Source organism: Marmota marmota, unplaced genomic scaffold (genome assembly GCF_001458135.2).
Source record: "Marmota marmota marmota unplaced genomic scaffold, marMar, whole genome shotgun sequence".
Lineage (NCBI taxonomy): Eukaryota > Metazoa > Chordata > Mammalia > Rodentia > Sciuridae > Marmota > Marmota marmota.
The window spans coordinates 7,002,908-7,016,260 of record NW_025999924.1 but is presented as its reverse complement, the minus strand read 5'-3'; the positions used below and the strand labels follow the sequence as shown (position 1 = coordinate 7,016,260).

Sequence of the window (13,353 nt, the reverse complement as noted above, 5' to 3'; positions counted from 1 at the left end):
AACTTTATTATTTTTATATATCAAGTACAGATATACATACAATTCATGAACAGATTTATAGTATATCTGAGATATATAAGCTATAGAGGAGAGGAATATGTAGGATCCTTATACTGTTGTTTCCTTTGTATGTTTGAAATTTTCTATAACAAAAAGTGCACATGTTGTATATTAAATCAAAACCACATTTACAAAAAAAAATTTAAGGTACTAAGGAAAAAGTCTTTAAAAAAGATATGCAAGAGCTTTATCAAGAAAAATTTAGAAGATATTTAAAAAGCTTATATAAACAGAGAACTATGCCATGCCATGATCATGGATAGGAAAACTAAGTATCCTAATTATGTAAATTTTCTCCACACCTATAAATCTAGTGTAATTCTAATCAAATTCTAAACTCAGTACCTTAATGGCATCAATAGTGCATACTGACTAAAAAGTTTAATGCAATTTCAATCAAATTCTAACTGGATTTCTCTGGACCTTGACAAGTTGATTTTAAAATGTTAGGTCCATAGACCCTAGTGGAAAAAATTATGGATTTGAAATTAAAAGTAAAGCCAAGCCACCAACTAGAAGATATTTGCAACGCGATGGATAAAAATATTCCATAAAAAAGAAAAAGACCAATAATCCAATAGGAAAATGGGAGAACATGAATAAGTTACTTAACTGTTTATATAATTAAGAAAAGATGCCTAGTGTTACCCCTTATGAACAGATCTTGAGTGACAAAATCTGTCATAATACCTGTGAGGAGAACACAGAAGGAGGGACTTTCATAATTGCTGGTACCAGTGTAATTGATAAAACCAGGATAAAGAATAATTTGGCAATTTCTAATAAGGTGAAAAAGTGAATATTCCAATTTCTAGAAGTCTGTCTTAGAGTTACAAAGCCAGGAGAAACTCCCACATGTAAGAAGGAAACAGAAATAGAGATGTTTAATAAAGTGTTGCTTGTACTAGCAAAATAAATTAAATGTTCATCAAGACAATGGATAAGAAAGTTGGGGTATATTCAAATTATTAAATATGATAAATCAGTTACAATGAACTGTGTATTAATAAATATGACAAAAAGCAAGTTGCAAAATAACTTGAATAGATTAAAAACATGAAAGACAACACTACATGTTGTTCATATAGTTATGCAGTAAAAATACAAAAACATGCATGAGTGAAAAACACCAAATTTAGGGAAGAAGGAAAATGGGACTGTGAAGGGGAATACACATGTGGCTTCAATTATATCTGTAATATTTGATTTTTTCATAAGAATAGAGAACTAATACAAATATGGCAAATGTTAAAACACTAAAGCTTGTTAGTGGGTACAATGGTATTTATATTAACTTCTGCATTTTTTTGTAGATTGAAATGTTTCACAATTTTTCAACAATAAAAATGTTTGGCAATAAAACATCTAATTAAAAATGCTAATTTTATTGTTTAAAATAAAAATAGAATTCCTGACCCCTCACTTAAATACTGTAGAGAGACTAGCTTTCATGTAAATCCATATTTTAAATATATAGTTTACTTAAAGGCAGCTAAACATACTAAGTTTTAGGTCTATCAATTATTAGGCAAAAATAATTTGGAATCTTATTCAATATAAGATGAACTTCCTCTATCCAACTTAAAAAACATTATAAAGAGTACGTGGTCTGAATTTCTAAGACTCTTTTCAGAATTCAAGTAGCTTACTTGGGCAAATTACAATTTTGTAGTATATAAATAATATATTTATCAGATAAATTCTAATATTTTTAAAATAAGTAACTGAAATTTGTTTCTCCTAATCTACAAATCAAATTCTTTATTTTATTTATTCATTTTTTTTTTTTTATGTGGCGCTGAGGATGGAACCCAGGGCCTCGCACGTGTTAGGCGAGCGTTCTACCCCAGAGCCACAACCCCAGCACATCAAATTCTTTAGCAACAAACACTAATGATTTTCACAAAATTTTCTGCTACAATACTAAAATTTTTAACAATGCTTAAAATAGTCACTGGGTTATGACAATATTTTATATTAATTAGATACTTTGAAGGAACATTGTTTACTCAAAAATTAATGTTTGGAAATGAACATACACATTATATTTGAGATCATAACCATGGAAAACAAACTGAATCATAAATTTTCCAGAATTACATACTTACAGTACTTCTTATTTTGTAATATCCCAAGTCCTAGAGTTTAAGGCGGGAACTACAAGAGTAATTGTATTTGAAAGTAATTGTGTTAAAGTATATGATATCAATACTTACTAAAAATAAATTTTCCAGTATTAAAAAGAAAATTAGACATAAGCACCCAATAAACTATCATTGCTCCAATGAGAGACACCAAGGAGAAAAGGAGACTTGACCACTGCCCAAAGGAACCAAAATAATATCTGCAGACATCTGGATATTCCCAGGTAGTGGTATCCAATGAAGCTAGAGAAAATTAAAAAAAAAAAAAAAGAATAAAAACAGATGGAGATCACATATTCTATATTAATAATTTGTGTTTCCCAAATTAACTCAAAACATTTAGAAAGATTACTGATATTTTACCACCAGAAATAATAGCAATTAAAACACAATAGAAGCTGGGCAGTAGAGCACACTTATTATCCCAGCAACTCAGGAGGCTAAGATAGAAGGATCACCAAGTTTGAGACCAGTTCAGGCAACTTAGTGAGACCTTGTCTTAAAATAATAACATGGTCTATTTTTCTTACTTGTTAAGATCTTGTTCTTTGCTCTTAGATATAATTTTATATTTTTCTTCCAGCAGATGTGTTGCTAAATTCATTTCTAAGCTTACTATTGTGAATGAAATACGTTTCCTGCTTTGTAGTTCTAGTTGATTCTTGACCTTATAAGCAGCTTACTTTCATGTTAATAGTGTTAATAACTTAGCATTTTTAATAAAAATCTTTTTGCTCATGATATGATTCTAAGTCTCTTCCACTTTTTTTTTTTGTTTGTTTCATTTTGATTTTTTGCGATACTGGAGGTCTAACCTAGGGCTTTGTATATGCCAGGTAAATGCACTACCAGGCTATATCCACCAACCCATTCCTTTCTAGTTTTTTGATTATTTTTATTTTTTGCTGCATTTGATGACTCAAAAGAAACCCTGAACAATTATGAGCATTATTATGTTCTAATGGAAACATTAAAATGGAGCATTGCTACTTTAAAGGGAATAGCTTTAGCATTTTATCGATGCTTGTACAAGTTTGGGAATAAACAGACATTAACATTGCTTTTTGCTTGTTTGGTTTGTCTGGGTACTAATGCTTGAATCCAGGTGTGCTTTACCACTGAGCTACATCTTTAACTCTTTCTTTCTTTTCTTTCCTTTCTTCCTTCCTTTCTCTCTCTCTCTCTTTCCATTCTTTTAATTGTTGATGGACCTTTATTTTATTTATTTATATGTGCTGCTGAGAATCAAACCCAGTGCCTCACACATGCTAGGCAAGTGCTCTACCACTGAGGTACAACCCCAGTCTCTCCAACCCTTTCTTAAAATTATTTTTTATTTTGAGACAGAGTCTTACTAAGTTTCTTAGGGCCTCACTAAGTTGCTGAGGCTGGCCTTAAACTTGAGAACTTCCTGCCTCAACCCCTTCCTTGAGTTGCTGGGATTACAGGCCTGTGCCACCAGATCCAGCACTAGGCCTTAACAAATTTAAACTGTGCCTTTTACTTAAGAATTTTAAACAGGAACAGCTACTTAACTCTGTTAGTGCCTGTTTTGGATTCTGTTGATAATTGCAGATATTTCTTTCAATTAATGTAGTGAATTACATTGGATTTCTTAATAATGAAACATACACGCTTTATGAGAATATACCTTACTTTAAACATAGGATATTATCCTTTTGAAATGCTGCTTTTTCTATCTGACAATGCTTTCTTAAGAAGTTTAGCCAGATGCAGTGGTGCATGCCTGTAATCCCCGCAGCTAAGGAGGCTGAGGCAGGAGGATCTCAAGTTCAAAGCCAGCTTCAGTAACAGCGAGGTGCTAAGCAATTCAGTGAGACCCTGTCTCTAAATAAATACAAAATAGAGCTGGTGATATGGCTCAGTGATTGAATGCCCCTGAGTTCAATCCCTGGTAGACCCCTGCTCAAAAAAAAAAAAAAAAAAAAAAAAAAAAAAGAAGTTTACAGCCAATGCTGTAATCCCAGCCACTTGGGTTGTGAATTAAGGGCCAGCTTTGGCAATTTAGTGAGGGCCTGGGTTCAATCCCCAGTACCAAAAACAAGTTTACAACCATATCTTTTTCTTTTTTTAACCCCAGGGATTAAACCCAGGGGTGCTTTACCACTGAGCCACATCCCCAACCTTTTTTTTTTTTAATTTAGAGACAGGGTCTCACTGAGTTTCTTAGGGCATCACTAAGTTGCTGAGGCTGGCTTTGAACTCCCAATCCTCCTGCTTCAGCCTTCTAAATCGCTGGGATTACAAGCATGCACCACCATGCCCGGCTATTTTTCTTTCCTTTTTGGTACTGTCAGGTTTTATATTAGGTTGTGTTGACTTTGTAAAATGGACTGATACAAGTTTATCCTTTTAAATTTTGTGAAATAGTTTACGTACCATGGGTGTTTCTTTTTTTTTTCTTTTGTTTTGGTGGTGGCTAGGGATTAAACCCAGGGCCTTGTGCATGTGAGGCGAGCACTCTACCAAATGAGCTATATTCCCAGCCCTGTTTCCTGTTTTTTAGTAGCTACAGAAAGATCTCAGAGAAGCTATGTTCTCATTTTTAAAAAGACCCTGGATTAAGATATGCAGTCACTACATATGTTTAAAGAGGTTTTCCAAGTTCAGTCAAAACTGAAAAAGAGCCAAACTAAGGCTAAACTTTCTCATTTAGGAACTAGAATGAATCTTCTCTTAAAACTTTAAAATAATACTCCCCAAGTGGCTAAGAGGATATTTGGTACCTAAATAAAGAAGCTGCTTAAAGCCAGGCAAGATAGTGCATGCTTGTAATCCCAGAGAATCTGGAGGCTGACACAGGAAGTCCACAAGTTCGAGGCCAGCCTCAGCGACTCAGCAAGACACTGTCTCAAAATAAATAAATAAACAGGACTAGGACTGGGGATATAGCTCAGTGATAAAGTATGCCTACATTCAATTCCTGGTACCAGAGAGAGAGAGAGAGAGAGAGAGAAGAGAAGAGAAGAGAAGAAAAGAAAAGAAAGCTGCTTAGTAGAGAGAGGGAAAAAACAAGAGGTACAATCTGGTCAATTGGTTTATATATACTAAGAGCAAGTGAAATAAGTCCTAACTTACTTTAAAATGACCTAAAAAGATATTTCCCTCATCCAATAGGCAGGTGTGATACAGTCCCAGCTATTGGGAAGGCTGAGGTGGAGGATCACTTAAGTTTACAAATTTGAGACCAGCCTGGGTTGAACAACATCAACCCCCTGTTGACCAGCCTGAACAACATCATGAGACTCCATTAAGAAAAAAAAAAAAAATAGATCTTCCCTAATCCAGAATTTTTATAGATGAGTAGAGGCAATGTGTTCACAAAACTTTAAGAATTGTTGAAAGCTGTGAATTAGGGGAGTAAATCTTTAAGTACAAAATTGAAAGACGTGGAATATACACATTTGGATCTGCCTCAATGGCAAGTGACTTACTAATACTCAAATCAATAATCTATTTTCACTGTGTCAAACTCTTACATATCATGGTTCGTGATTTCACCACTCTGTAGCAGCAATAAAGTGTTAAAAGGCCCATCAGTATGATGACGCACATTCCAGTGGTAAATCCAGCCTGTTTAAAATAAAAATGTAGAACGACATGTCATCATGTAAGAATAAATTCATATATAATCATACTAAGTGACCCTAAAAAATCATAAAACCTGATAATCAAAAACTATGTATATCATCTATTTAATGAAACTTATGTCAATTTCTTATAAAACAATAGAGAAAACATTTTCAGACATAAAGTGTGCTAAAAAATTATATTACCTGTTTTATGCCCCAAGGAATACTTAGTATAGATGTTCCCATCATGGTATTCCAAATCATAAAACTGAAAACACAGAATAATAGCCATAAAAATATGGAGTTAAACTCCTGAAATATTTTCATTAAGGAAAAAATTAAAATAATCTGTAATTTGTATTTGTATACCATTCAAGTCATGCTCCAAAAATTAATTTTTACTCACATGGTTACTAAACTGGTGTTTTTACCATATCCTTCAGTGCAGCTTTGAAGTTTATATGCAGAACCCAATGGACTATAAACATAGCATTCCTCAGGAGCTGGAACTACATGGTCTGGAGCAATCTGGTGAAAAAGAAACAGAAATGTCAGAAAAAGTAAATGTGTTAAACAGGATACACTCTATACATCAGAGTACATGATGGTACACATGTTTCTAGATACCATGAACAAAGAAAACAGTATGCATCCCTGATTAGTGAATTAAAAAATTATTTTTCAAATGTAGTAGTAGATCTAAAGAAACGAAAATTTATGCAACTGTCAAAATATTTTTCTCTTCACCTTTGTGAGAAAGGAGGAAAAAGAACCAGCAAAGAATAAGATTAAGGAAATTTAAATACAGAAGACTGGCCTTAAATGAGGAGAATTTCAAGAACCAAATGATTATTGAATTCTGATGAGAGGATATTTTCAGCAAAGAGACAAGCAGGGAATCTCAGAATATAAGGAATCGAGGAGTCAACAGATGGTAAAGAAATAAATAGTAAATACAGACTGTTAAAAAATATTTTGTTGCCTGGGATTGTAGCTCAGTGGTAGAGCGCTTGCCTAGCATGTGTGAGGCACTGGGTTCAATTCTCAGCACTGCATATAAATAAACAAACCAACAAACCAACCAACAAATAAATAAAAATAAAAGTCCATGAACAACTAAAAACAATATTAAAAACAAAAACGAAAATGCTTTATAACAGAGGAAAAAGGTAACCTAAAGGGGCTTAAGGAAAAGGCAAAACAAAGATTTTTTTTTTTTTTTTTTGGTACTGAGGATTGAACCCAGGGGTGCTAAATGCCTCACTAAATTGCTGAGGCTGGCTTTGAACTTGCAATCCTCATGCCTCAGCCTCCAGAGCTGCTGGGATTATAGGTGTGCAGCACCATGCCCAGTGCAAAACAAAAATTTTAAAGGAAGAGTTTTAAGTATGTAAGCAAAAGGGAAGAAGCCAATAGAGGTTGAAGATATAACAGAGATGTTTCTTATACACATAGCTCCCAAGTTATCCTCTTCATTTCTTCCTAATTCTACCTTCCTATTTTAGAGGGAAAATAATACTGTTTCCTGATGCAATTCTGCCCATCTCCATAAGAATAGTTCTTTAAGAATAGGCAGTCTAAGCTGGGTGCAGTGGGGCATGCCTGCAATCCCAGTGACTCAGTAGCTGAGGCAGGAGAATCTCAAGTTCAAAGCCAGACTCAGACCCTGTCTCAAAGAATAAAAAAAAAAAAACAAACCAAGAAAAGGGCTGGGGATGTAGCTCAGTGGTTAAACATCCCTGGTACAAAAATAAATAAATAAATAAATAAATAAATAAAAATAAAGCAGTCCTAAAAGGCATAGAACCTGATGCACAAACCAACAATTTTTATATTTAGCAATTTTTATTTACAAATAAAAATTTACAACTCTGTGCTAGGTTTAGCATTTAAGAAAAAAATTAAAAAAAAAACATATATATGTATTTGTATATATACATATGGCTTCAAACTTTAAATTCCAGTTGGAGGACAGGAAGCTAGAAGATAATAAAAATTGACTCTATGGTATACTGTACCATAGGAATAACAAATAACATCAATAATGGGGACTAGAATAGTTGGAGAAGAATTCATGGAATAGATGGAGTATCAGGACTCAATAGGAATAGAGGATATGGATTGTGGATTGGTACAAAAAATGAAGAAGTGGTATCCTTTTTCTTTTCGTGGCTCTGGGGATTGAACCCAGTTCCTTGTGCATGCTAGGCAAGTACTCTACCACTGAGCTACATTCACAGCACTTTTGAATTTTATTTTGAGACAGGGTTTTGCTAAGTTGCCTAGGTTGGCCTGAAATTTGTAATTCACCTGCCTCTGCCTCCTGAGTAGCTGGGATTACAGGTGTGTGCCAGCCACCAAGCCCAGCACATTCTTCTCTTTATGTGCATTTGGGTGGTGGTGTCTTGAAGGCAAAGAATATCTTCAGTGTTCTGCATGGTGTAGCTTTGAAAACAACTATTTCCCAGAGATACAAAGACATATGGAAAGGGTCTTTAGCCTTCTCTTTACCCATAGTCCTCTTGGGTCTGAATTCTGTTGTCCTCTGCCATGAGTAAAAATTTAAAAGGACGGGCTGTGTCCATGAGAGGCAGGAGAAAAACCACCATGGCTAGCAAAGCAAATTGAGAAAATGTGAAAATAAAAAGTTATAAGGGGCAGGATTAGTAAGAAGTGGCAATTTCTGGCTGTGTTCTTACACTGACTATATAAAGAAACAACCTCCAGGTCCTGTGCCTGGTCTGCACTGCGTGAATAGAGAGACATAAAGCATGCCGGAGGGACAAAAAAATTGAAGGGTAGATCCCACTCTGGCAGTGGTCTAGGGTGGTGCTTGTCAGACTGAATTTACTATAAATCAAACAGGGATCTTCTTAATATGTAGATTTGCTTCAGTAGTCTGAAGTGAGGTCTGAAATTCTCCATTTTTTTTACGCCCTCGGTAACACTATAATACCGATCTGTGCAGGCTATACTTTTATTAGCCAGGATCTAGGAGATGTTGGGAGACAATGATTTTCTTCCCTTTCCTATTATAGAATAAAATTATCAAGGTAAATGGGAAATTTTTCATAAACAAAAAGGTTTAACTCTAAAACTGAGACCAGTGATTTTATATTGTTATTCCCTGAAAAAAAGAAAAACAAAAATATATTTAGGAAAAGTAATTTGGGGATTCTTTTTTTGTTGTTGTTGTTGAACTCCTCGCCTTTGCTGAAGCTGGCTTTGAAGTCAAGATTCTCCTGCCTCAATCTCCTGAGCTGCTGGGATTACAGGCATGTGCCAGTGTGCCCTGCCAATTTTGGGATTCTTCTGAAGGTGAATGTGAATATTCAAACACATTCATTAAAAATCTTTATATCAGGGGCTGGGGTTGTGGCTCAGCAGTAGAGCACTGGCCTTGCATGTGCAAAGCCCTGGGTTCAATCCTCAGCATCACATAAAAATAAACAAAATAAAGGTATTGTGTCCAACTACAACTAAAAATATTTAGAAAAAGTTTATATCATATTGTTAATTGTAGAACTGTAGATTACTATTTATATACTTTGATTCACTAGAGTCATCTCAGTGTCAGTTAACAAAAGGGATTCAACTTGGTGCACAATACAGTCTTAATTTCCAAGCAAATAATGTATGCTCAGGCCTAGACTCCTGGCTAATATCTCTGAAATTTGTTTCCCAGAGTACAGCTCTCAGAAGGTGTGAATTAGAGCATTAGATAGAGGATTACTTGTACTTTTCAAAGGGCTTAGATAATTCTATAATGGAACTAAGACTTTATCATCACTATGGATATAAAGTCCTAGAGGGGGTTAGGGGAAGCCCCCAAAATTGAAAAAAAAAAAAATCATCCTACCTATTACATTTGGAAGTCTTTACTTTGGCCATAAAAAAGGAGAATTAATACTTACCTCACATAGCTATTGCAAAGATTAAATGAAATAGATATATTCAAGTGATGTCAAATCTCATATGGTGGTTCCTTTTTCCCTCTTATTACTAATATCTATTTTAAAAATCATATTTTTCTCCTAGAAGATTCCCACTTTTTTCAGTTTTCAAGATTCTGAATATCTTGTATGTGACCATTTTGATAAGAAACCAAATTACATATTTTTCATTCCACAATGATAAAACAAACAAAAAAAAAGATCAAGGGTCCACAAACTGTGGCAAATCTAGCTTTCACTTGATTACTTATAGCCCCTTTCCTAAGAATGTTTCTTATTGTTTTTAATGGCTGTAAGACAAAACAAAGAAACTGCAATGGTATGTAGTCTACAAAGCCTAAAATTCTGTAGTATCTGGCCATTTGATTCCTGTTTTTGATCCAAAAAAGGATAATGGGAAATAGGAAAATGCTAAATAGGAAAATATTACATATATGAATAAACATATTTCAGTTTCTTACTCTAAAAAATTTCTAAATTTCCTTTGTAGTTTCCAAGTTAAAAATTGAACAGACTAACTAGAATTTTATGTTTTAAATCAATGATCTAAGCTGCCACTTCAGAAGTAATTTATCTTCCTCAGAGATCTTGGGAATGAGGATAAGCAGAATTTAATCCAAAAAAAAAAAAACCCAGGCTGTTGTTAATACAGAGAGAGTTTCAAATCTCTCTATGCCAGGTTAGATAAGAATAAACTAGACGGAGATGTAGATCATGTATTAATTACTATCTTTGACTTCACATAATGCTGTCCTTGGAACACAGCCAGCAAAAAGTTCAACAACTGGGAGTTGCCCTGGTTTACGTTGTTCACTGTTCATTTCAGTTTAACTTCAGGCGATTAGTAATGCTTTGCCTCTTACCAGGGCCTTGTCTGCAGGAGTGGTGAGCCGGCTGTAGTAATGAATCCTCTTGTTCATAGCAGAGGCATGGTCACTAACCCTCTGAATGACATCATTCACGCTGACGATGTTTGTGGGCTCTATATAGAAAGGCCTAAAGAAGGGAATATATACTTGACAAAAAACGTTCAGGCAGAAATTCTGGAAGTCAGCCATTGAAGAAAATAACTTCTTGTCCTCCATTAGAAATGGGATGCACAAAGGCAAGGCACTTTTGGTGGGAAAAGAAAATGTCACAAAAGAAGTATTATCCTAGCCACAGAATTAAGTTTTTGTCTCATAATACTTTTACTTTAAACATACTTTTTAATCGTAAGGGATTTTCCAACAGATGAGGCATAACAGGAAGACCTTATTATTAAAGAGAAATTTTGAAACGTTATCAAAAAGAAATTTAGCAAAGAAAAAAAAAAAGAATTATAGCAGTTGTCAGTTTCAACGATGAAACTTAGAAACAAACAGCTTTAACTAGTTTCTCAAAAAAGCTTTTGGCACTCAATCAGAGAAATTACAGATAAAAATATCCCTCTACTGAAGAGTCCCTACTCTTTCCTTATAAGACAAGGTTACCTCTTAAACAAAATTCCTATTTCTCAATTCGTGTATTAAGGACTAATGATCTCAACCATTTTCCTTGTGAGACTCACCCAAAGAAGTATCAAATGGAACATCAGGACACTAAAGACATTTTGCCTTATTCTACTCTTATTGAATTTTGGTCATAATACTCTATTATCCTATTATTTATGTATATATTTCCTTCTCATGACTGTGTCCTAATCAACTGCAGATTTTGGTTTTCAGTCATTAACCCCTTTAGTTTCTTTCCAAAATCCTCTCCATTTCTTCCTTTCCCCCTTTTCTTTCTCTTTTTTCTTTCTTTCCTTTCTTCCCTTTCCCGCTTCCTTCCTTCCTTCTCCTCCCCCTCCCCTCCCCTCCTCTCCTTCCCCTGCCATTTCTCTCTCTCCTCTATCTCCTCTTTTTGCAGTACTACTGTATCACTGAGCTATATCTTCAGCTCTTTTTATTTTGAGAAAGGGTCTTGCCAAGTTGCCCAGCTAGCCTGGTACTTGTGATCTTCCTGCCTCAGCCTCCAGAGTAGCTGGGATTACAAAAATGTGCCACCATACCTGACTCTCAATTACTTTCTAAACCTCCAGTAACATACTGCCCAAATGGAACGACCAGAGTTGCACAAAAGGACTGCATTTCTCTGCTAATTGTCAGACCCCTAGAAGTCACAAATAACACTGTATCCCAAACTGTAAATAATTTACTATATTACATTATATACAGATAAAAATAATAAGAAGGAAAAAAAAGCCAGGAGATCTATCATTGGTTTCATATAACTCTACACATATAGTTCTAAAAAAAGCTTAAAATATATTGATGCAGTGGTGCATGTCTGTAATCCCAGGGGGCTGAGACTGGAAGATCTCGAGTTCAAAGCCAGTCTCAGCAAAGGTGAGGTACTAGGCAACTCAGTGAGACCCTGTCTGTAAATAAAATCCAAAATAGGGCTGGGGATGTGTCTCCATGGTTAAGTGCCCCTAAGTCCAATTCCCGGTACAAAAATTAGAAAAAATATGTATAATCATTTCTGGAGATATTAGCATAAAGAATCTTGAAATCTTTTATTATTTACTCTCCACCACAGCATCTAAATATTATGGGTACTATCTAGGTCAATTCAACAAATATGTACATAGAGTACTTGATAGAGCAAATATGTGGGTATGGAGATTTTATATATATATATATGTGTGTGTGTGTGTGTGTACACACACACACACCCCAAGTATATTACTGCTGAGTGCATTAAGTGGAATCAATAAATTTTAAGGGAATATAATGAAAAGACATGGTTCAGAAATGGTTCACAGGCTGAATAAACAATCCCTACTTATACATTTGGTAGCCTAACATAACTACCAATCTTCCCTAAGCATTATGATGTGCTATAGAATTTATCTCTCTACTATGACATTCAGTAGTACTAAAAAGTAATATTAAATATTGCTATCTGGCCAAGCACAGTGGCACACGTCTGTAATCCCAGTGGCTCAAGAGGCTGAGAGAGGAGAATCACGAGTTCAAAGCCAACCTCAGCAATGGTGAGGTGCTAAGGAATTCAGTGACACCCTGTCTCTAAATAAAATACAAAACAGGGCTGAGGATATGGCTCAGTGGTTGAGTGCCCCCGAGTTCAAACTCTGGTACCCCTCCCCCCAAAAAAAATGCTATCTGGAAAAGGGTTTTATCATACCTGGCGTGACAATCTGTGGGATGAGACATTCTCTTCGTATTTGCAAGAACAGTGCCCCAAGAATGCTAATATTCAGAGACTGAAACTAACCATGGATTTCTAAAAAGTTAATAAGTACAATATTGAGAGGGAACTGTGACCATCCACAGAGCAGGCCCAGCGACCTGCTGAGGGGCAGAGCCGCCCCCCACCCCCAGCGCCTGCCAGGTAGGCGGAACGGTGACCACCGGCAGAAAAGGCCCAGTGGCCCACGGCTGAACAGAGCTTCCAATCACTCCTGTAAGGTAGGCGGGCCTGCGACCCACCAGCAGAAGAGGAGCAGCGGCCTGCTGAGAGGCAGAGCCGCCCCCTCCCCCAGTGCTGGCAAGGTAGAGGGAACTGTGACCATCCACAGAGCAGGCCCAGCGGCCTGCTGAGAGGCAGATCCGCCCC

The 13,353-nt window shown here is 35.6% G+C and overlaps 1 protein-coding gene across 4 annotated transcripts in view; it reads right to left on the bottom strand.

Annotated features, from left to right (window-relative positions):
- The window catches only part of Slc38a9 (solute carrier family 38 member 9), a 109,765-nt gene that overhangs the window by 48,508 nt on the left and 47,904 nt on the right, over positions 1–13,353 (bottom strand). For 3 of the 4 annotated variants that reach the window (XR_007346352.1, XM_048800032.1, XM_015497297.2), the window contains exons 3-7: positions 10,614–10,746; positions 6,204–6,325; positions 6,002–6,065; positions 5,705–5,798; positions 2,277–2,447 (exon numbers count right to left, since the gene is read on the bottom strand). Coding sequence is in view for 3 of the 4 variants with exons in the window: in XM_048800032.1 (XP_048655989.1) it covers positions 2,277–2,447; positions 5,705–5,798; positions 6,002–6,065; positions 6,204–6,325; positions 10,614–10,746 (584 nt within the window). In the remaining variant the exon portion in view is untranslated. The remainder of the gene's footprint in view (positions 1–2,276; positions 2,448–5,704; positions 5,799–6,001; positions 6,066–6,203; positions 6,326–10,613; positions 10,747–13,353) is intronic. The other variant, XM_048800033.1, reaches the window with a different exon arrangement.